This window comes from Mycteria americana, chromosome 9 (genome assembly GCF_035582795.1).
Source record: "Mycteria americana isolate JAX WOST 10 ecotype Jacksonville Zoo and Gardens chromosome 9, USCA_MyAme_1.0, whole genome shotgun sequence".
In the NCBI taxonomy this organism is placed as follows: domain Eukaryota; kingdom Metazoa; phylum Chordata; class Aves; order Ciconiiformes; family Ciconiidae; genus Mycteria; species Mycteria americana.
This window is the reverse complement of record NC_134373.1, coordinates 36,688,683-36,712,439: the sequence shown is the minus strand read 5'-3', so window position 1 is coordinate 36,712,439 and position 23,757 is coordinate 36,688,683. Positions and strand designations below refer to the sequence as shown.

Sequence of the window (23,757 nt, the reverse complement as noted above, 5' to 3'; positions counted from 1 at the left end):
GTTCAGAAACATCCTGACTAGACCCTCGTAACCAACTCATTAGTTGCGGCCTGAGCCTCCGCCACAGAGACGCGCCGGGAACGCCCAACAGCCGGGTCGAGGCTCCGGGTGCCACCGGGTACCAGCCAACGCGGCCGCGGCCCAAGAGCCCGGCTCCCCTTGGCAGGAGCGGGCCGGGGCGGACACGGCAGAGCCCCCGTGATCCCCCCGCGGCGGACGCGGCGAGGAGAGTGGGACCGGCGGCAGCACCACCACCTACCTCTCCCACTCGGAAGCGGTGGTGAAGTCCGTGATCTCAAACACCTCCGACTCGGGCTGCGGGGAGAGAGCGGGAGAAGCAGTAAGCGGGGAGACCGGCGGCCCCAGCGGAGAGCGCAGGGGAGAAGAGGGGGAAACACTCACTTCGCTGTCTGCCGCCATCTTGCGCCGCTGCCGGGACACCCCCTACGGGCGCAGAGGCTCACGGGAAAGCGGCGGAGGGCAGTGCGAGCCGTCCCTCCCTGGGGCCGGTCCTGTGACAGGCCCGACCGGACTTCCTCGCAGTCAGGCCATCCGTCGCGGCGGCGGAGCCACCCCGTCCCCCGGGCGCCCTTCCCCGCAGCCCTCCGTTGGGAGGGGACACCCGGGCAGCCCTCCCACGCTTGCGGCGGGCTGAAGTGCCTCGCGGGCGCTGCCGAGGAGACGCCCGCTGGGGTGGTTACCTCACGGTGGTGTGAAGCTGAGGCATGGGGTTGCTCCCAGAGACTCTCCGGCTGCGTCAGGGACAGCCCGAGAGGGTAAACTAAGTGCCTTACCGGCTGGGTCGCCCTGTGCCCGGGGTGCCGGGGCGTTACTGGCGTCGCAGCTTGTCACCATTAGGCCGGTTGTGCCGGGTACCTGCAAACATATGAGTAATATACCCCTTTTCAGTCAGCCAGGAGCTGAGGTGTCCCCTAGGCCTCGTGCTCCTGGTCCAGCCTAAAACAAAGCAGGCTGGACATCCTCCGTCTCGCTTGTGCCTCCCTGCTGCCGTGTCCCGGGGTACGGCGTCCCAGTCCTTCTGGCATCCAGCAAACCAGTTCACTTCAAAACCCTTTCAACTCAGTCTGAGCCCGGCTATATCTCTCTTCTCCTTTCTTACCCCTAGCACTTTAAAAAAAAAATAATACTTTAAAAAAAAAAAAAAGTATCCTTGAAGTCTGCTGTTTAAGGCTGCCTGAAAGAAGATAGAGAACTATTCATGAGAAACAGGGAGTTTAGGTGAGGGGACTGACTGCAAAGTTAAAATGACGTAGAAATAGATAAGGTACTAAAAGCATAAATGGAGCTAAACAGAAGAGAGAAATATGCTTTGCTTTGCGTGCTGGAAGAAATGTCTTGTGATTAGAGCTTAAAATGCTACCGTTTAGTTCAACTGTGTTTGCTTTCATAGGTCACTATTGCTCTTTGAATTAAACTCCTCCAAGCAAAATGCCCCCGGGAGAGGGAGTTGCCTCGGCAACATGGTGTAAACTCAACAGCCTCGTGTAGCAGGAGCTGCCTGGAGGATTTGCCTGCAGAAGAGCCTGCCTCAGTCATAAATACTACGTGCTCCGCAGTCAGAAAAACATACCGAAAATAAAATCAAAGTAAATGTAATTACTGTTTGAATTCCTTGCTGTCCAGCCAAGGAAGACAGCTGTGAGCTAAAAATGCTCTGTAACTTCTCTTTGGGTTGCTGTGCCTCTTCCACTCTTTGCTACTGAAGCACCAGGTAAGATGTTATTTATGCCTTTTTATAGAACCTTTTCAGTTACTATTTTGAAGGGGGTTTTGTGTATCAAAAAAAAAAAGCAAAGTTTGGAGAAGTTCACCATCTAATATGACTCTTAACAGACTAATATAATGGAATAAATATTTTAATGGATTACCTGGTGTTTAGCATAAGAATGACAAATCAAGAGTGCTGACTTCTATAGCTACTTTTGCACATTTCATTGTATGACCTTGGTCATCAGCTATAGGTCATTCAATTTTTCTCTATCTGTTTCCTCGTTTGTAAACTAAGAGTGACAGTACTGTCTGATGTCTGGCTATTACATAGTTATAAAATAACACACATTCCTCAGATAAAAAGTGTTATATAAAATTGTTATAAAAAAATTAATTTAACCTAGGATAAATGCATGAGTCTTTGGGAAGGCTGCTGCATGCTTCCAAGTAGTTATATTTTTTGCTGACAGAATCAGTAACAAAAGCCTAATGCTTTTCCTGACTAGCGGTATTGAGTGGCAAAATGCTACTGAATCCAACAAAAGCCACACAGGCCCTTCATTTCCACTGACCTCTGTAGTGACTTTGAAATGGAACGATTCCTTATGGACAGACAGCTACATTGATTGTTACTTTCCATCTGTTGCACGCATCTTACCATTGGTAGTACTTTGACATTAAGCAGGTTTTCCCCATACATTAGTAGTAGAGAGCCCTGAGCTCTGCTGCAAAAGAAAAAAAATAGGTATTTATTAATAAATTAAGAATAGGAATTTATGAGGGAACTCCAAAAAAAATTAAAAAAACATTACCAGGTAGTACCCAAGATTGCTCTTAGGAATAACTTGTAATAAAATTTACAATGAATTATGAAAATGTTATGTACTGCTAGGTGTGGAAGATGTATAAAACAGAGTATTTTATTCAGTCAAGTGATGTAAGGACAAGCAATGAAGTAAAAATACACGTGAGGAAAAAAGCAGAGAGAAAATAAAATTTTATAAAGAAATTAGAAACATAAGAGCCCCTAGGTGCCCTGTTTTTCATTGTTCTACCTATCTATGGATTTCATAAACATAATTTTCTAAAAAACATACCTTTCTTTTAGCCTGCCATAGAAATTAAGTTCCAAAACAGTGTAATTTGGTAGCCTGTGTATGATGGTTATGCAATATTTTTGTGTGAGGGGAGAATGTATTGCAGCAAATGAAATTGAAGATGCAAATGCAAGAAAATGGAAACATTTTTGTGAAAGATAATTGTTTTAAATGGACGTAACATGTATTTCTTACACAGTTAAATAGGAGAACCCACTGCCACATTATATCAATTATGTCAGTACAACAGAACATTTCACGTAATCCAGAAAGGAGTAAGATATTTATGCTGTGTAATAAGTTAGACCCTGTTCAATAATATTAGCAGGAACATACATATGGAAAAGATATAAATTGTCATATTATATACCTCTTGATTAGCTAGTAGGAAAAAAAATCCTTATAGCCATATCATTACATAATTTTCCATTATGGACTTTATAATATTCTTCTCTAGCACCCCAAGTTACCCAATGCAGGAATTTGACACTGCTATTCATATATGTTTAAATGTATATTCATATTAATTCGTGTACATTCATACACACAAGATACCTGACAATATCTTATTTTATGTACAATATCTTGTGTATTTTATGGGTTTTTTTAAACTGTAAGTTATTTATTAAATAATAAAGACATTGGGAAACATTTTAATACCGATTTTAACTAATATTCATGATTGCATTTTCTTTTATTCATTTCAATTCACTGTCTTTAATTACATTATGTGTTCTTGTCACTTGGAAACAGAAGTTCACTATGTTTTTCAGAAAGAGCCCCCAATCCATCAAAACTATTGAGATTAATTTTATTTTAAGAATTAGCTGTCTAGAATTTCAAATCTTAAAATCCTTTGACTTCACCCTCTCATGTGTCTTCTTTAAGAGTCTGCAATTTGTGACTGTTCTGTGATGTTTATGCTACTGTCATCTTATGGTAATGTTAATCTTTGAGTTTAATCTTAGAAAAGAGGGTTGAAGTTTTCATAATGGTGAAATAGCTCACAGTATGCTTACTCACCATATTCAGGAATAGTGTTAACTGTAAACAGGATCAATATTGCCCACACATGGCTATATTAACCAGGAGGGTGACAGCTAGCTACTTTCCCACAGCTATTGCTGATTAGTTGTGGGAAACGTTCATTACAATGTTCTAATTAAGGGTAAAGCCTAATAAAACTATCTTTGTCTGGAAAAAAACAATGTTTGGGGACAGCTTGTTCCCACTGTGGGAATTCAGTAATGCCTTAGAGATGATACAGCATAGGGGGTAGTAGTCATATGAAACAATATAAAACTTAAAATCACAATGGTGGCATTTCCAATTAAAAGTGTGGGGAGGGGGTTGATCTATTTTGATCTTTTCAGTGCTTTTCAACAACTATCAGCTTTAATTTTTTTAATGAAAGATACCATTTTCTTCAGAAAGAAACACCATTTAGATCAGCTACAGTTAGGAATGCAGATACAGTAGATAGAAAGTTTTAAATGAACAGTATAATTAATTCAAAATACATACTGTGTTTTATTTCTGAAAACAGTCTTGAAAATAAATATGCCCCACTGAATTAATATATTGAAAAACTTTACACATTTAGATAACTAGCATGGTTTCTTTCTATGTTGAAAAAGATCTATAGAGCTCAGATAGCTTTGTAAGATGATGCAAGCATCCATGCTAGGTGTGAGAAAAGAATCTACATATTCTGCTTCACAGGTGAATGCTTTAAGATCTGAACTGTTGTGAAATCTTGGTCCCACTGAAGTCAGTAACAGGGCTACCCAATGTCTGAGTTTCCCCAAGCATGTTCCTTTCTGCAAGAACTGTAGTATTAAATTCCACTGCAACTAAACTACTTGCATACAACCTGCCTTGTAGACTATAGCGTTGCTGTCAGTTTGGACAAGCACCTAGCTCTCTACTGTTACGTCTGCATACAATTGTTAACATAAAGTGTAGAAAATAAATATACAAAGACAGAAAATACTTGCTGTTTTAATTTCCTGAGAGCAGCTTTTTCAAATGTTTATTGTTTGACTTTGCTATTGCTATTGTTGGCTTGTAGATCCCCTTGAAAATCCTATTATGTTAAACAGAAAATACAAGGCACAAATACTCACAATGAACATTATTCTTACTTCTGTTTCTGCCTGAATTTAGAAATACTGTAAAAGCATAACTTTGAATACGCAAGTGATTATTTATGGATGAGTTGATCTCTATATGGAATGATTCAAGGTTGGAAAACTAATCTCTAAAGATATCAAAGCATTATTTGGGAATCCTGATGGAAATCTCTTTTAAGACTCTCACGTAGGTGTAGAGAGCTTATATATCCTCACAGAAGGCCAGCAGTTTACAGTGCCAGACTATAGACAGTACATGGATAGCTCTGTTACTCATTTCCTTGAGCTACTGTTATGTCTCTCAACAACCAGGAGTTAAAATATCAAATGTTTGTAATACTAATTTAATGTAAGCTTTAAGGTGTTTTGGTTTTATAAATGTAGTACAATTTGAATAATATATTTTTCTAAACATACAGAGGTACTAAGATGCTCACAGAAAGGTACACTCATGGTTAAGATACTGGTTTTGACAATACAATAGTTTTAAGTGAGAAACAAAAGTTTACCACTAATACATTAATAGGCTAACTCTGTCTCGGCTAATGACTCTTGGTTATATCAAATTCAGTCAGATGCCTGGCACAGGTCACAGAAATTCAGTGGCAACAGAAAAGGCAATAATACAATGGCTAGTTTTTTATAATGTGTACACTTTTTAAACACCTAAAAATTTACTTTTGTAAATACTCAGATAATATTACAAAGATAACTTTGTAAATACTCAATAATACATTGCCAATGTATTAATTGCCAATGTATACATTGCCAATGTACAAACCAATGTACGAACCAATGTATACATTGCCAATGTATATATTGCCAATGTATTAATACTCAATAATACATTGCCAAATAATACATTGCTCAATAATACATGAATAATACGTTCATGTTTTTAAGAATTTATCATAGTTCTGAGATAAAGTGTGAAATTTATACCTTGTTGATATCAATGAGATTTTTTTAAATGTTTTCAGTCAAATCAGTCTGGATGCACTGGCTCTGTAGAGAAAAATGCCCAGCTAAGTTTTGAACATATGTTTAAAACTAGACTGTATTGTGGAATAATTACTTCTCAAGGTACTTAAAAATTATTTACACACTAAATTACATATTTCTCTGAAATTTATAGAAAGATTCCAGTTGACTTCATGTTTCTTTGGAATAAGCTATCAAAGAGATTTGTTGAGACTGCAGTGTACAAGCTATTCTGTGCTCAGGAATTTTTGGATGTTGAACCTCTTTTGCTGAGAGACAGTTTTGACCAAGTAGACAAAGATAAACATTTAATTCAGATTTGGTTTCTCAGTAATATGTTAAAAATGCAATTATCTCCCAAATGTGAAGTGTTGACTTTCTGGTCCAACAGTAAGGATGATATCAGCAAAATTAATACTGACAGCTTTCATGTCTTATTTAACATAGCATATGTTGAGTTTTTAGCAATAAAAACTGTCTGGACTGTTTGGTTCTGTGTATTTGCAGGACAGGGCATTGGATGTTAAGCTAAATTGTAATATTTTTAATAATTTCAAGTACTTTTAAAATGTTGCTTTTGTCTTACTTGTGGCTCTGAAATAATGAAATATAAAGTACTGATTTGTACATGTGAATTGGAAATCAATTAACGAAACATTTTTTCAGGTTTCAGGAGCTTAATACATCTAAGGACAGTATGTCTGACAACCAACAAAATCAGAGGAGAAGCAAAGAAGGTAGTCTGACCAAAGTTTATACATATAAAGTGTAACGTGGGATCTGAAGAAGAAAGAGGACAATTTTAACTTGAAATCTGGACACTTGTCAAAAAGCAACCACAATAAAAATTGAAATCACACTCAGAGTTATTTTCCACCTTTGAAAAGCCCTGAGATTTGTTTTGGGTTTGATAGGTTTCCTATTTTTAAATGCTCTACTTATGTAGAGTTTCTGTCAATATTTTTCTTATATTTCTGTTCTACTGAAATAGGAGCTATAACTGGAATTTTTTTAGATGTTCTTTGCTTTTATAGTACATTGAATTAATACACTTACCTTAATAACTAAAAATTATTCAGATGTATGCATTCACATTTCCAAAAATTTTAACAGAAAGTATGTATAGGTATCTTAGCCAAACGAAACATGCTCCTTTTTTTCTGATAGTTACTTCCTGTATTTCTTTATAATAATATTTTAATGGCCAAAAATAACTGTGTTTGCTTTGTGTTACTGGTCAGTGAATTATATTGCTTTTATGCAAATACTAAGGTATTGTTGCAGGTTGTGGAAGTGTTGTTGCTCTTCAGAATGCAGATAAGATAATGAAAGAAATGCATCAGTCATACAAAGCTCTAGGAAGAAACAGGTAAGTAGTATTAATATTTAATTTGCAGTTGGGTATGCAGAAATGGAGACAAAGTAGGTAGTAGTCTATGAGTAAGAAAAGATTTCCTTAGTGCCAGATGTTATATACAGCTATATATGTTGTGTAGTGTTTCCGTCTTCCCAACATCAATCATTGGCCATTGCTGGAGGCAGGATATTGCACTAGATGAACAAATTATTTGGTACAATTAAAAAAACATACAGTGTATAGTTTTACATCAGCATTTGACTTAATTAAAAACAGACAGTTATCTTGCATACAGCTTTAAGGTTAATTTAGATTATATTTTTGTACCTTTTTTCAGTCACAGTATTTGTCTTTTTCCATATTTGGATTTTTCATTCTTCGGAAACCAGGTGGCAGAAATCTGAGGCTTGTCCGCATAGCCTCTATTCTTTCAGGCAGGCCATAGCATATTTTACAAGTAAGAAAGGCACAGCTGGTCTTCAGAATTCTTCTGATGCCCCTTCCTGATGATTCATAAAAAATACATACTGGAAACAAACAGTGTTTGTCAAGAAGGGGAAGGTGGGCAATGTGTTTTTCCATTCCTATTGTTGCTTGGCTTACATTGTTTGTCATTCATTCTCACTTGTCAATCTCTGGCATCGCAGTCGGATGCTGCCAGGGAGAGCCACAACTTCCCAGATGGGCCAAGAAAGAAAACATACTTCGGCATTCTTGGATCTTACAAACTTCTTGTCTACTTTATTCTCCAGTCATGTGATTATTTGAACTGAGTAGGCTCCTTCAACTTATTTTCACACTGTATCTTGTATTTTTTTGGTTTTGTCTTTTAGCCAAATAGCACCAACATCCAGATTGTGGCCAGATCAACAAGTGGCATGTTTTCCAAGTAAAAAACAGTTAGCATTACAGATGAGACATGACACTTCTTTACCTTTCTTCCTGAAGAAAGAGAACGTAGGGCATGGCTTTGACTTCAGGTTTCTGCTACAGGCCTCATGCCCAGAATCCAACATTTCAAAATCATTTATGGCTTTAGATGCTTTTCAGATAATAAAAGCACAAATACAACAAAGTAAGTTCAATTTTAAAAGTCACAACTCTTAAATAAAGTTTTATATTGCTATCAAATTAGACGGCAAAGCCTTAGAAATCCTTTTTCTTTAAACTTTAAGTTGTCTTTATGCCTATTTGACTTCTTCACATAAAGTAGACTTCAGCCATGTTGACCCTCTTCTTTAATTCTATGTGTGTGTGTATTTGCAGAATGATGGAAATAAAGAAAAGCAATGACAGACTTCACCATTCCTGTTACTCTGTATAATGAAACTGAGCCCACAAAATGTAAAGTGTAATTCTCTGTAGCTGGAGTGGGGCCATGATGGCATCCCTCTCTTTTTTCCTCATACTGGCAATATTAATTAGCCACATATTGAAGTTAGCAAACATCTGAAATTGAGGAGAAATATTTGCCTAAATTATTAGAATACAAGCATTTTAAAATTATCATATTTGATAGTTTTCTATAGAAAATGGAATTGTAAAGTTCAGCATCACAATTAAATTTCAACTTACAACTTCTTCCTGCATAGCAGATTTATAGCATAGTCCTGCAACCACACATCACAGATTCCTGGTCTGCAGAACCCTACAGTTTGAAATTAATTTTTAAATTAAAATCATAGTCAGTTTAAGAATACCAAATTAACATTTCATTTGTTTTGATTTTTAAGGGTTAAATATAACAATGCTAAAAACCAGGAACAAGAGATCTCAGGTAAGGTGGTATTATGTATAAAACTGAGCATTAAAAGTATTATATGCTTTCAAAACTTTAAAAATAGCAATACAGAACAAGTGGAAGTAGTTTCCTCTGCTTAATCTTAAGTTTTTTGGATGAACATGAAGTATTTTATATATGTGTGTGTGTGTGTCTCTGTCAGCAAATCTTCAGATGTATATCAACAATTTGTCAGTAAGGTGTTACATCAGGGATTTTGGGGTGTAAAGGGTTGGAAGTTCAAAAAGATATAAAACCTTTTAAAATAGAAATATGTATGTTAATTTAAAGTATGCATATCCTATATGTTAAACATGTTAGATGTCTAGTTTTGCCAAATTTTAAAAAACAGAAAATTTTCTTGTATTGAGTGGTAATTTAAAATTGAAGCCTAATTGAGGAACAGTCGTGATATTAGATGATTGCTGAAATTTATTGTGTTAGCAAACAAAAAATAATGTCTTAGGATTAAACATATTTGACAGGAAATTTTGTGATAAGTGTAACTAGGATTCCTGTCAAAACTTTTGTACTTACAAACAAACTAGCAATTTTACATATATCAGTGCTTCACACTACATGAGCCTCAAAAGTTACAAAAGATCAAATATACTGTATTTAGAAAAAAGAGAATTTGGTCTTTATGGATATTAATTAATAGCCCTTTGTAAAAAAGACTTGGCTCATTGAATCAGCTGTATACTTCAGTGAACCCACTACAGAGTACAACAGCGTTCACAGGAAAAAAGTAAAGTATAGACGTAATAGCAAGAGTTCTGACAGAAGATTGTAAAGATGGCTATGGAAAACATATTTCAAATGGAGGGAAACGTTTAAGAAAAATAATTTAGCTGACTTCAGTGTGATTTTATACAGCTTTATTTCACATCTTAGGCTCTGATGATTTCTAGAGGCATATCATTTGGGATAAACTGAGCATTCATATTAAAGCCATGAAGACTGGACAAAGCCTTCAGAACTGTAAATTTCAAAATGCATTGCTTTTCCTGGCACGTTCAAACCTCAGTTTGCCCTTGGAATGCAAACAAAAATTTCCTGCAGATTGCAAACTGATGTTGAATATAGACATGCAAATGAGTACTCGGAGCATATGATTGTGTGATTATTTCTATTGCATTCATTTGCATAAAAATATACAGTATATTCAAGCTTATTTTTTCTCCATTTCCTATAAAATAAAGAACAATTATTTTCAGAAAATTATTCTCACTATTCGTCTGAATATGGACCACAAAGTACTCAAATTCTCAGATCTGTTCTCTTTCAAAGATATACGGTACCTTTCGACTAATAGGATGGGAAGAGAAGGAAGAAGGGAGGAATAATAAAATACATCCCACACACAACAGACTTCTGTGTTAGCTGCCATACAAAAATGGCCTTTGCCTAGTTATATGTTTAACTTCACTGAAAGTGAAGTGCAGACTCTGCTATCTTCCAGTGTACTTAAAACTGTGAGCTAAATCTGTGGCCCATATAACATGGTTTATGGAATTTTATAGGACTACACTAAATATATGGAAGGTGTATATGTTTAGATTTATAATAATGTTTTTTAAAACCTTTAAATAATTTGTAAGAATTGTTTTGTCCATGGATAAAATAGCATTATGTATAATAGTCTAGCTTTTGCTTTTTAAAAATTGCTTACATGAGATCTAGTTCCATTGGGAATATAATTGCTGGTGTCAGCACACTTTGAAGGATTACATAAAAAGACTTTAAATATAGCATAAGAGCAGTGCTCTCAATCAGTGAGAGTGCACAGCAAGAAAGAAACTTTGGCACATGAAGCCACTGGCCAGCCTTTGAATTCCTCTAGCAAACGTGCTATGTGACATAAGACATAGTTAATAACTGACAAGATGAATTGTATATGTGGACAAAGCTTATTACTTTTAAATCATGGAGAATGACTTGTGCCTTGTAGCAAAGGATCTCACTTTCTGTACTATGAAATACTTAGAAATAATTCTGGGTATGAGAAAATTCATGTATTTTCTCAGGGTTTTGATGTTACACTTCATAATAGGTTAAATATGGGAATATATAAAAGAATAATCCTTTTCTGATTTTCTTTTCTTAGTCTGGTTGGGTCTTAGAGATTAGATTTTACCTGTATCTGTTGTGTAGCACATTATTAATGGTTTTTATGGAAATTACAGTTTCATTTGCCAGCAGTGACATTTCAGCCTGTAAGAACAATTCATCTTGCTCCTCTAGAGGATAATATTGTCAATGAAAACAACAACGTCAGAAATATTTTTAATATTATGAACTCTATGCCTCAGCCTATAAAACCAGTTGCTAAATTTTATCAGTATCAGTTAGACAATCTATTAAAAAGGCATGCTGAAAAGTCATCAGACCTGATTGTGGCTACTATTTCTGATAAGTTCACTCCAATGAAAGACCTGTACTACTTCAGCATGAGTAACTGTTATAAGTACCCTAGCAACAAGAAAGAAGAAATTCAAAGCAATTTAAAATGGAGGGAAGCTGATGTACCTACGGAAAAAAATGACCAGATGAAGTACCAGTTTTCTGTGGCTTGTAAGAACATAGATCTTATGACCCAAGCCAGTTTCTATGATGCTCATCATCCCTACTTGAGCTCAAGTAATGCTCTGATAAACTGTGGAATATTTACAGCTCAGACAACATTTACAGTGTCAAGCAACAGAGGTGCCTTGAGAGCTGGCAATAAGGAAGAAAGAGCAGAGAATTCCTGTAGAACTCGTCTAGAAGAAGGAAATGCTACAGAGATGATACTGGATTGCAGAGCGCATGAAGATGCTGAGAGTGTGAACTTTGTGCTTGACAATCATGATTTAGATTCTTCCGGTAAAAATGAAGTGATAGAGACCTACCATGCCTTAGAAGATAATTCTGTAGCTGCATTAATTCCCAGAGCAGAAGTGCAAGATCTTCTTGGAAAACAGACAGAAAATGATGTTTGTCTCTCTGAATCTGAAATGGAAAAAGAAGCAATGTCAGAAGCAACTTCAGAAGACCGAAGTGAGCTTGTACCTGTTGTTCATGTTACATTCTCTGAACAAGAACCAGCTATGGAACCACACATTGCTAAACAACCTGCCACAAAAAAGAGTATCATTCGTAGCCTACCTCCTCATGTTACCCAGAGCTTCAACATTCTTGCTCGCAAAGAAAATGACAAAAGTAAAATAAAGATTAAGAGAAATAAATATTCATCAAAATCTAAAATGGGTAGCAAGATAAAGACATCTGAAGACTTAATTGTTTCTGATGAGATTTCCACAAAAGGTAATGCCAAGAGTCAGATTTTTCCATCTTTGGAACTGCCACATGTGGAATCTGAGACTTCCCTGAAGTGTCAAAAAAAGACCCCTCAAGCAGACAAATACCATTTTGCTCAGAGTGCTCAGAGACTTAAAAAGCAAAGTTTCTCCTGCAGTTGCAAAAATTCAGCTATCTTAAAGAAACCTGTTACTCCACTTTCTCTACCACATGCACAGTCTGCTTCCAATTTTGTAGATCTGAAATACAGTGACATGTTCAAGAAAATAAATTCAAATGACAAAGGCCCAGGTATTTATGAAATGTTTGGAACTCCTGTCTATTCCCACATGCGTGAGCTTGATCAGCATGAGAACAGTTTTTACAGAGATGTTTGTTCTGCTCCATCTGGGAGATGCACTGCTAGCACCTGCAGATCTATCTGCAGTAAAGGGAGAGAGAGCAGCCAAGTAAGAAATACTCAAAAGAGAACACATTCTAAGCCAAAGAAGACCATACCTGGCACTAAACAAAAGCAGAAAGGTTTAATTCCAAAGGACAGAAATACCAAGTTGTGTGACAGCAACACAGAGCAAGATAATGTAATAACTTCTGATTCAGATTGTCAAATAAACACTTCAAGGAGCATGACATTGTTTCATGAAGACACAGATCATCAGCTTACATTTTTAGAAGAGCTTTCACAACCAACTAAGCAAAATAAATTTTTTTCAAATTCAAACTTATCAACTATTAAAGAAATTTCTGTGGACCAGTCTTTAGACAGTCAGGATATATCCAACCATCAGAGAGCTGCTACCTGTAGCCAGAATCTTCTTCAGTTCAGTGATAAAGAGTACACAGGATGTGTTGCTCTAAGCAGCAGTCTACTAACAACAGACCAGAACATTTGTGTACCCCAGTGCAGGGTGGATATGGATGGCTGCAAAGGCCTGGAATCAGACCAGGCCTCCTCCAAGTCTATGAATAAATGTGAAGCATTGCCCTTTTCAGATAGACTGGAGTGTCAATCCCCTACAAAAAAATTAAATCACAGTTGGGCATACACACCTCAAAACAGTGCTTTGGCAAATGAATTGACTCAGCCTTCAGTGATTCAGACAAAAAATGTTACAAGCCCCAGCTTCCAGACAAGTCAAAACATTTTGTCCTGGGCAGATAATAAGGATGTGACTGATGACTTGCTTTGTTGTCTGGCCGAAGAATTGCTAATGCTTGAAGAAAAAGACATCAACTCTTCAAGAACAAAAAATACAGGTTCTGAAATGCAAAATACATATAATAAAGGACAAGAAAATATGATGAATGGAGATGGAGCAATAGTAAATAGTGCTCTAGAGAAGGTAAAAGTAATTTCTTGTAACTTGCTAGCTCCTTTGAATGATGCTTCAACACAAGTTTGGATGAAAGATAGGAAATATGTGCTCATTAATGATCAAGTCTCTTTTCTGATTCTTCCAGTGCTCAGTTGAGGATACCCATGTTACAGGCTACATGTCAGGACACAAGCCAGATTGTACTAAGGCATGACAGGAATAGCTATCAAGGCTTATATGATGGGTCAAGATAAATTGATAAATTGTAGTGAATAAAAAGGAGAGGCTATTTTAACTGAAGAGCATGTATAGAAAGGTGCTGGGGCAAGGCAAAAGCTCTTGAGATCTTGACACCTAAGGAATATGAACAGACACTACAGATGGTTCTTGTATATCCAAACAGGCAGTTTCCTTGAATGTCTGAGTGCAACCAGATACTTTTCTAGGTATGAACTACAAGTATTGGCTTATCAGACAGGCTTAAGTCTGTTTAATTAATGTTTAACCAAAATTTCAAGCCCAGAAGGCTTAGATTCTGGCCCCCAACTCAGCTAAGAACCTTCACCTACCAAGGTGCTTATCTACCACTACTGCTTCTCCTTGATCCTGTTAGCTTTTTGTCTATATAAATTACAAATTTATAAGGAAATTTCTTTCACTACATGTTGATACTCTTCCTTATGCTTCTGCAGACACAGGTGCCAATTTTACCTCCATTCTCACTTCTCCTAGGGAGATCCGTGGCTAGATGGAGTAATTATTACCATCTTTCTGAAGCAATCTCTTCTTCCTGTGAAGTCACGTCCAAATTGTTTTCATCAGACTTGGGTTACATATGTTACCTAGAGCAAGGCGATAGTCATATTCACCCTTCAGCTTAGCAAACTGTACCTACGTGACAAAAAAAAAATAGTAAGCAGATGTATATCCTGCTATTTTAAGTGCTCCTTCTGTCTGTCTTCCTGTCAATGGAAAAAGATGGCATGCTATGAACTTCTGGTTATGCAATACTGTGATATATACTTGAAAATATTTACATAGTCTCACTTAGTATAGCAATTGTATTGATGAGCTGGGCAATGAGTGTGTGTATATATATATAAATCTATAGAAAAGTGTCACGCCAGGTAAAAGTTACTCCTTATAAAAAATATAAGGATATTACGAAGCCTTTCTTTTCCTCCTTGCTTTCTCCCCACGCTGACCATCATCTTTCAAGCAGAGTTACAGTAAAGCTTTTTTGGCATCAAATGAAGAAAGTGACCTGCTAAACTTTGAGGAATCTACTAAATTACCAGGAAGCAGTTTAACTAACAAAGATCCTATCACGTGGACAAGAGGTGAAGTCCTTGGAAAGGGAGCCTATGGCACGGTAAGTTAATGTCTGAAAATATTAAGAGATGCGCTGGTTGTCTTTGAGATACATCTTACCATATAACTGACTGTTGTCTTATTCAACAAGTAACAAATATTTTGGATTATACAATGAGGCATGAAATATGACGAACACAAAGATACTATTTAAAATAAGTAAATATTCAGTTTTATTTCATGTTTCATTTTAATAAATGCTAGTTTCATTGTAGGTATACTGCGGTCTGACAAGCCAGGGACAATTAATAGCTGTAAAACAGGTTGTTTTGGATACATCAGATCAACTCACTACAGAAAAGGAGTATCAGAAGTTTCATGAAGAAGTTGATCTTTTGAAGACATTGAAGCATGTCAATATTGTAACTTATTTAGGAACTTGTCTGGAAGACAACATTTTAAGCATTTTCATGGAGTTTGTTCCTGGTGGCTCAATTTCTAGTATTATTAGTCGTTTTGGTCCATTGCCAGAAATTGTCCTTTGTAAATATACAAAACAAATTCTACAAGGGGTTGCATATTTACACGACAATTGTGTGGTACATAGAGATATCAAAGGCAATAATGTTATGCTGATGCCAAATGGTATAGTAAAGCTAATTGACTTTGGCTGTGCCAGGCGTTTAGCTTGGGTAAGCCTCAGTGGCACGCACAGCGAGATGCTCAAGTCTGTGCATGGGACTCCATACTGGATGGCACCAGAAGTTATAAATGAATCTGGATATGGAAGAAAATCAGACATCTGGAGCGTTGGCTGCACCGTATTTGAGATGGCAACAGGAAAACCGCCACTGGCTTCCATGGACAGGATAGCAGCCATGTTCTATATTGGGGCCCACAGAGGACTGATGCCTTCCCTACCTGATCGATTCTCCAGCACTGCAGTGGATTTTGTGCATGCATGTTTAACCAGGTATGTAGATTTTTAACCGAAAATGGAAGGAAAAATGCAGATAGTTTCTTTGTAGAGATTGTTGATGGGAGCTTAGGTTACCTTTTATATGGTACATACAACTGTGTAGAAAACCTGTACTGTAAATGCATAGGTTTTTCAACATTTCAGGAAAGCCTTTAAAGAATAGTATACATGAAAGGGCTTTACTCTCTATAATGGTACAAAAAACCGCCACAAATTCTCTTTTTGTAGGCCTTATACTCATCATTTACTTTCCCTGTAATTTTCATGCAGAAACATGGCACCATTGAGTTTTAGACAAAATGTTTGATAAATTTCTTTGATGTGCCTTGCTGTTCCAATATCCCATTGGCTGAATCTAGCCTGTGTCAGGCAAGTTGTTTTGATGATGATATTCTAAATGAAAGAGCTTTCACTTAATTCTTATCTTCTGCAGTAGAAAAATCTGTTATCACTGCCAGTCCAGGAAATACATAGTTATTTGAAACATAAAGTTCTCTGTATTTAAAAAAAAACCACTAGCACTCACTCATTATAAGACTTTTTTTTGTAGTGTTTGTTTTGGTTTAAGTATCAGCTTTGTCCTAGATGTTTAAATGGACTATTAATTTCAAGAGCTAAGTTTCTGACCTCTATGGGGTGTCTTTATAAAATTAATAGCAGCCTTTTACATATCTCTAAAGACCAGATTTGAGTGCTAGAGAGAAACATGTTATTTAGTGGGTAAGGCAGTGGTCCTGGAGACAGGAAGCCTGATTTCTAATCTCTGGATTAGAATTGTTACGGTACGTTTACGGTTCCTGTGGACCATAGAACAATAACCAGAAAAATTGTGGACTGTATGTAGAGACATCATACATACTTTCATTCAGAGAGAACAGTGTTTAAAAGGTAGAAGAAATTGTTAGGTACAAAGAAACATACAGATATAATGCATTTTTAATAAAGTATTTACCTTTTCAAAAGTCAGGATGCACCTGTGGGTGCAAAGTTCTAATGTATGATCTCACCACATCCTAAATATAAATGCTTCCCTCATCCCATCTTCCCCATTAGTTTATTATTTAAGAAATCAGTGTCCTTTGCTCCTTCCCTTGTTTTTTTCTCCAAATTGAGGGCTGAAAAAGCCCAAAGCCCTTGGCTTTAGCAAGCCAATATTGTAATTACAACATTGTAATTCCAAATGGGCTCCTTAACACAAATGTTGTTGATTGGAGATGACAGAACATCCTGATTGACACAGGATCAAACAAATAATTGTCACCCTCCTTAAATACATTTTTGGTGCACCTGAAACAGTCACATTAACAGAATTATTCAAAGTTTTGGAAGGAATTTAGAGGAACAAAGAATGATTTCTGTAATAATAAAATATTTCAGTTTTATAATTCATAAATTCCAACAGTCTCTTCCCATAAATCCTGCTTTCCTTTCTACCAGCTTTGTCAATAAAACCTAAAAATGAGTAATGACTGGAGAAATGAGAAAAAAAAAGGCTAAGTTTGCATTTAGATTTTACAAACAATTACATCACAGGCATGCATATTCATTTTATGTACTGATTTTTCAAACCCTCCATGCAGAGATCAACGTGAACGCCCTTCTGCTCTGCAGTTGCTGGACCATCCCTTTGTGAAAGGAAGACAGTGAATTTTTCAAAACTCTTGCCAAGTGAGTATACATATTCCATATAAAAAATTTCCACTTGTGAAAAAAGATCAGAAGGAACTGGACTTAAAAGTGACAGCATAAATTACTAGAGAACAATTGTGTACAAGGAGTCTATTATTAGACAGCAGTATGATTAAAGTAACATTTTTTGTTGAGCAATGCCTGTGCTCATTGGAGTGGGCATTCCTTCACTGTGAACGCAGGGCCACGTTTTGTTGTATTTGGAGAGACTTTAAGAGAAAAAAACACACGTCATGAACACTGGTATGTGACAGGTCAGGTAAGTCAGAATGCCAATTTGTCTGTAAAAACCTATGGAATGTATGCTATTGGCAAAAAGCATTGCAGATGCTGAAAGCTCTGCAGGAAGCTCTACTCAGGCTTGCAGATGAGTTGTTAAGTGTGCCTGTGATGATCTCGTAGGAACCCCAAACCGTATAACTATATCGGCATAAAACATACTGAAGCTTTTATTTAGCTAGACGGGTCCTTTAATTTTTAGCTGGTGAAAAAAACCACCCTAGTTTTTGCATACATATATCAGTCCTTTGTTACTGAGGTACCGTATCCCTATGAGAGTCTGTAATGATAATGACAGGAGATACCCAGGTGCACACCTGTGCATCTTTATTAAGCTTACATCAAGATCATTTCCTAGTCTGGCTAGAATTATGAATCTAAACTTTGTGACTGTCTTTTCTCAACGAAGTAGTGCATTTTATGGACAGTTTCAGGTCACAGAATGGCTGAGGTTGGAAGGGGCCTCTGGAGACGCTCTAGTGCAGTCCCACTGCTCAGAGCAGGGTTGACTGAAGGACGTTGCTCAGGCCCTTGTCCTGTGGGCTTTGAGTATCACCAAGGATGGAGACTCCACAGCCTCTCTAGGCAACATGTTCCAGTGTTCAACCACCCTCATAGTAAAAATGTTTTTATGTGTGAACAGAATAACAGAATGTCAACTTGCATGCCAAGTTGTGCCCATTGCCTCTTGTCCTGTCACTGGTAACACTGCAGTCTGGCTCTGTCTTCCTTACTGCCCCCATCAGGTATTGATACACATGGATACAATTCCCTGTGAACCTACTCTTTCATCATGGAGTGGCATATTTTCTGTGTTCAGACTGATGTGTTGTAATTCTCACCCTTCTGTTTGCGGATACAGAGCACCAGAAGCATGGAGCATTACCTTTCTCTTGTTTGCAAACGTAAAATGCCATTTGAATCACTAGACAGTCTATTGCTATTTTTCTCTATCCTTGATCTGAAATAGAACAGCAAATTTGATTCTGAAACTTGAACTGTTTTGAGAAACACTTGTGTGAGCACTATGTACTGAGATGACATGTAACAGTGTCCATCCACGCTGTGAAAATAATTTTTACAGTTAGATAGTATAACTAGCTACTACTAACTGCACAAATAAAATTTGAAGAACATTATTACATATTAATAAAACAAAAAAAAAATCAGTGTTAGTATTTAGATTGTCCTCTTTCTGATAAGGCTTCTTCCTGAGTATTTTTCAAATTTAAAATTTCAGGGGAATGAGACACTGTAGAAACCAAAAATTGGTTTCACCACATCAAAATGCGGTAAACCTTATGCCTTTGTGAACACCTAGGCTCCAGGAAGTGATGCAGTAAAACTCAGCTGTACAATGGTTAAGGGCTGAGCTCTCAAGAATTCAAGACCCTGACTTCAGTGCCAGCACATGAAAATGAGTGTTTTACAAAAAGGAAAGAAGGAAGTTCTAAGTTTTATGTAAAATCAACTTTCCCCAGAGCGCTAAACATTTTAGTTACTTAAAAAGCTTTTAAACTTTATTTTATTCCAGTAGCCTGACTTCAGAGAGTTGGTCTAAACGTTATAAAAGCAAAGAGAAAGCAGTACTTCTAGCAAAATTCTTTATTAATAGTTTCTGCAGGTATAAGGTCACATAACAATGACAGAACATTATGCCAGTATAAGAGAAAGCCTAACATCACAGTAATCTTCAAAGTTAACAGTCCCATTTTTGAGGAATACCAGTTGGTCCTCATGCCAAAAATCCATGGCAACTTCATGTTAAGGTATCTTCACGTTAAAGTACCTTGCAGAATAAAGGTAGGAGCCCTGGCACATGAACTCAACTGGGATGTACATAATTCCATGATGTATATTAATTCTTCTCAGATTAAGGTAATGTCTCCAACAAAGCTGCAAAGTAAATATGAGTTTTTGTTTAGCATGAAATGAAACTGAAATGACTGTCATAAACAGGGAAAGAATAGGAATGCTCTAGGATATACAGTTAAAAAAAATTGCCAGAATTACAAAACCCTCTCCTTATGCACATGTCCTATAAGCAAAACTAACATCTTTTGTTAACATCTGAGTTCACCAGTATTAAAGTTATTAGTTATTTGCAATTTAAATGTAATGTTTAATCTAGCTAATTACACTAAAATTAGTCTCCAACTTAAAGGTTTGTAAAACTTTAACCTGAGTTTTTAATCAAAATGTGAAAGCACATTTTTGCTTTTGCTTAACCAGCCTTGGAGAATGAGGTGGTTGTTTAAGGCCAGCACTTGGAACAAAGGGGTTTCAGTTTAATGATGCTGGAGAACAGGGAGATGGGATTGCATCCCAGCCCTGTGCTCAGCACAGCTAAACCAAGAAGTACGTTGGTTTAGGGTGCCTTGGGTCACTCGGCTGAGTCCAGTCTAGTAGATATTCTATAAACAAGTCCCAAATTTGCATATTTCTTAGTTGATGAGATCATAGATTTTCACACCAAAATCCAGATAATTCAGATACCTGTAATAAGGTATCTAATGTAATAAGGGGAAAGGGTGAGAAACCTTAAAAACCGCCTTTATTTTCAATGAAAAGTAATGCAGTGAGGAGGGTCACACTTGCTTAATTATTTATAGTATTTGAGCAGGGCAAGCCTGTTTTAAAGAGAGTAGTCTTCATTTCTAAACACAGTGAAGAACCCCCTACAAAGTATGCAGGCTGCCAAGTAGTAGGTATGACCACTTTACCGTGATGCCAAGTTTCCTCAAGATTTGGAGCTTAAATTTGAGAACCCGAAAATGTGCTGTCCTTTTATCATTGTCAGGGATACTAAGTATTTCTTTTACACAGTAATATTTAAAGCTCAAATCTCAGGAAAAGGGGGGGGGGGGGAAGGGGGTGTCTTCAGCATGTCAACCCAGCTATTTTACACTGGTCTTGAAACTACAAACAGCAATATGATGTAAAAATTTGCATCTCAAAATACATGCATCAACCTTTCTTCTCAAGGAAGCAGACATTGAGGCCAGAAAACCCAGTGTTTTTTGAGGTTGTTTGGGTTCAAAATCAGTGCTTTTTCACACAGTTCAGCAGGAACTAATGCCATTTTCTACAACCCTCCTATCAAAACTCTGGTTCTTGCACATAAGTAAAAAAGAACAAGAGCTCTCCTGAGGAAGGGCTTCTGGTACACACAGCAGAGTACCTTTTCTCCCCTACTTTCCACTTCCTACAGGGACCCACACCATGAGACAGCTTCAGAGAGTGAATTTTACAGGTGTTGTCAAAGAACACAATCTCTGAACTATGGTAAGAAAAATGGTGTCATTATAAGTGCAGGAACAGAGAGGAATCAAACCCAAGTACTGAAACTTTTAAGGCTAAAATATTGATTTGGGTTTGCTATATTCACTTCAGGAGAAGCCAGAGAAAGAGTCATTCCCAGTAGCAATGTGAGAGAACACTCCTGGCATTAATTATATGTTTTTTTTTTTTAAAGGTGTAAGGAGTTAAGTATTTCAGAGAAAGGAAGAATTAATTAGCTAGTTCAGTTTGGCATAGATTCCAAATCTTTCAAGACATTTTTTTTTAGAACTCATTATGGGAATGTGCATTTACATCCCAATTAAAGAAAGCAAACAGAGTGTTTGCTCAATCCCCTTCACTGCAAAACAAGGATTGGGAACCTTTCCTCCTAAGGTCTTGCAAAGATCACTGGTATGCTTGCCACCCAGCCCCTCACCCCTTCTCCTCTGCTCCCCACTGCTAAAAAAAAAATAAATCAAGCATGGGCAGCCACTATAGACTAACATTACAGGGTACAGGCTCTCCACCCCAGGGCAGAGTGAGGGAGCAGCTTAAGATGGCATGACATTTCTAGAATTTGCTTTTCAGGTATCAAGTACCTGATCAGCATAATGTAAAGGAAGCAAAGGAAACAAATTAGAGTTCAGACTTTCAAGCATTCCACTATTTGACTGATTTGATGAAAACCAGCCCTGTTTTGCCAATAACTGAAAAGGGATCTTCTTTGCGTTTACAAATGAACATAGGAAAACATAGGAAAATGGGATAATTTCTGCACAATAGAGGTGAGGTAGGGAATTTTATTGAAAATATTTTTTTTTTACAAGTTCTTAGAAATAAAGTTTTTTCTAATCTCACACAAATGGCTGTACCTCAAAAATTCAACTGTGCTACTATGAAACATTTATATTTACAGTTAGCCAAAAGAATATACAGAACTGCCATTTTATGCAAATATCGAAGTACCAGATCACAGTGAGATACATTACTTCAGCACTCCCACCATTAGGAACAGATTAAGATTCAACATACGAAAGAATCTCACTATTCTACAAACCTCATATCTCACAAAAAGGGAAGATTTTTAATAGTGTTGTAGCAAGGTCTCCCCTACCGCGTCATTTTACAAGTTACATAATGCACGTACTCAAATTTATAACAAAAAAATCTGTAATCAAAGTGATGAACAGAGTGATAGTGGTGTCTATCAGCCTTTTATTGCATTTATTCAGTCATTCACTTGAGGCTGATGCTGCTCCCATCAATTTTCCCCTCATTTCAAACACCTCAGCCAGGCTGCAATTCACACCATTCACTAATCTGCAGTGGGTTTCAGTCAGGGAAAACTAGTGGCACCTCATTGCATATCTTCTCCCTCCCTCTCAGCCCCTACTATCACCACATTAAGTTTAGCTTCAGACACAAAGACACAGACAGTTTCACATATTTACAATTACATTGAAAACCAAAACCAATGAGGTTTATGGACATCCTTTACAGAGAAACCAAAAATCACTGTTTGGATCTCAATGTAGCATAGCAACATTTTGTCCACGACATCTCACAATTTCCCAGAATCAAAATAGGAAATACGTCTTTTGAAACAGCACCTTAGGATGAAGACCTATGCTCTTTTCCAATTTATATTAGACAGGCACTAGTTACCACCCAGACATTTTAACTCCAAGTTATGACAGCAATCGCTATATTTACAGTACAATATATTGCTTATCCAGAGTGGCTGTATAAGATGCATTTCATGGCACAACTATTGAAACCGACTCAAAAAGAAAGTACTATAGTGCTTCTAAGAAAAATTAAGACAGTTTACTGCTACTTCATCTGTCTGCCCACGTGATAGTTGAGGACAGTGTATAACGCAGATTACATTTGTTAAAAGTCAGACCCAAGAATAGCACTGAGATGGAACGGAAACAGGCTATAAAAGGATAGAAAATATTCAACAGTGCAGAAGTATGTAACAAGAGTTACATTCCAAATGTAGAAAAATAACCAAGTCAGTAGGGATAAGACAGCTTTGGATTTTGTACACGGGCCAAGATTTCAGCTTAGATTTAGCAGAAAATGCGATCAGGTTTCCATTTAAATATTCCTTAAGTGTAAAAAAAGTATCCATAGTTCAAATAAAACTTATTCAAGTAATTACAAGCGTTTGCATTACTGGAGACAGAGTATTACATAGTAATTGATATACCTGTAGTTACATAGTACAGCAACTACCAGTCCGTAGATATTGAACAGTTTTATCATTTAAAGCACACGTGAGCAACACAGCTGAAAGGGCTAAGCTTCAGATTTAACCTCCAAGACTTTACAGAATTACACAAGCACTAAGGGAATGAGGTGGCTTAGCAAAAGTTTACTTCACATCATGTTCGCTTTGAAGTTAAAAGAAGTCACGGAGAACTTGCTACTATCTACTGAGTTCATGTTGAGGTACTTCATAGCTTATGGATAGTTTTGACAAACAACCCAGAGAGTCAGTTCACTGTTATCTGGGCA

At 37.1% G+C, this 23,757-nt stretch overlaps 2 protein-coding genes across 9 annotated transcripts in view; one reads left to right on the top strand and one right to left on the bottom strand.

Moving 5' to 3' along the window:
* The window catches only part of RAB3GAP1 (RAB3 GTPase activating protein catalytic subunit 1), an 83,613-nt gene extending 83,111 nt beyond the window's left edge, over positions 1 to 502 (bottom strand). For 3 of the 4 annotated variants that reach the window (XR_012776995.1, XM_075511207.1, XM_075511208.1), the window contains exons 1-2: positions 403 to 501; positions 260 to 315 (exon numbers count right to left, since the gene is read on the bottom strand). Coding sequence is in view for 3 of the 4 variants with exons in the window: in XM_075511207.1 (XP_075367322.1) it covers positions 260 to 315; positions 403 to 420 (74 nt within the window). In the remaining variant the exon portion in view is untranslated. Of the gene's footprint in view, positions 1 to 259; positions 316 to 402 lie in introns of all 4 variants that reach the window. The other variant, XM_075511209.1, reaches the window with a different exon arrangement.
* Positions 503 to 583: 81 nt separating this feature from the next.
* MAP3K19 (mitogen-activated protein kinase kinase kinase 19) overlaps positions 584 to 23,757 on the top strand; it is a 35,536-nt gene continuing 12,362 nt past the window's right edge. For 2 of the 5 annotated variants that reach the window (XM_075511188.1, XM_075511187.1), the window contains exons 1-10: positions 584 to 776; positions 1,412 to 1,732; positions 6,608 to 6,678; positions 7,226 to 7,310; positions 8,132 to 8,373; positions 9,032 to 9,075; positions 11,265 to 13,721; positions 14,914 to 15,066; positions 15,281 to 15,978; positions 17,565 to 17,652. In XM_075511188.1, coding sequence (XP_075367303.1) covers positions 6,639 to 6,678; positions 7,226 to 7,310; positions 8,132 to 8,373; positions 9,032 to 9,075; positions 11,265 to 13,721; positions 14,914 to 15,066; positions 15,281 to 15,978; positions 17,565 to 17,631 — 3,786 coding nt within the window. In that variant the 5' untranslated portion in view covers positions 584 to 776; positions 1,412 to 1,732; positions 6,608 to 6,638 and the 3' untranslated portion in view covers positions 17,632 to 17,652. Of the gene's footprint in view, positions 777 to 1,411; positions 1,733 to 3,715; positions 3,768 to 6,607; positions 6,679 to 7,225; positions 7,311 to 8,131; positions 8,374 to 9,031; positions 9,076 to 11,264; positions 13,722 to 14,913; positions 15,067 to 15,269; positions 15,979 to 17,564; positions 17,653 to 23,757 lie in introns of those variants that run through there. The other 3 variants (XM_075511190.1, XM_075511192.1, XM_075511189.1) reach the window with 3 other exon arrangements.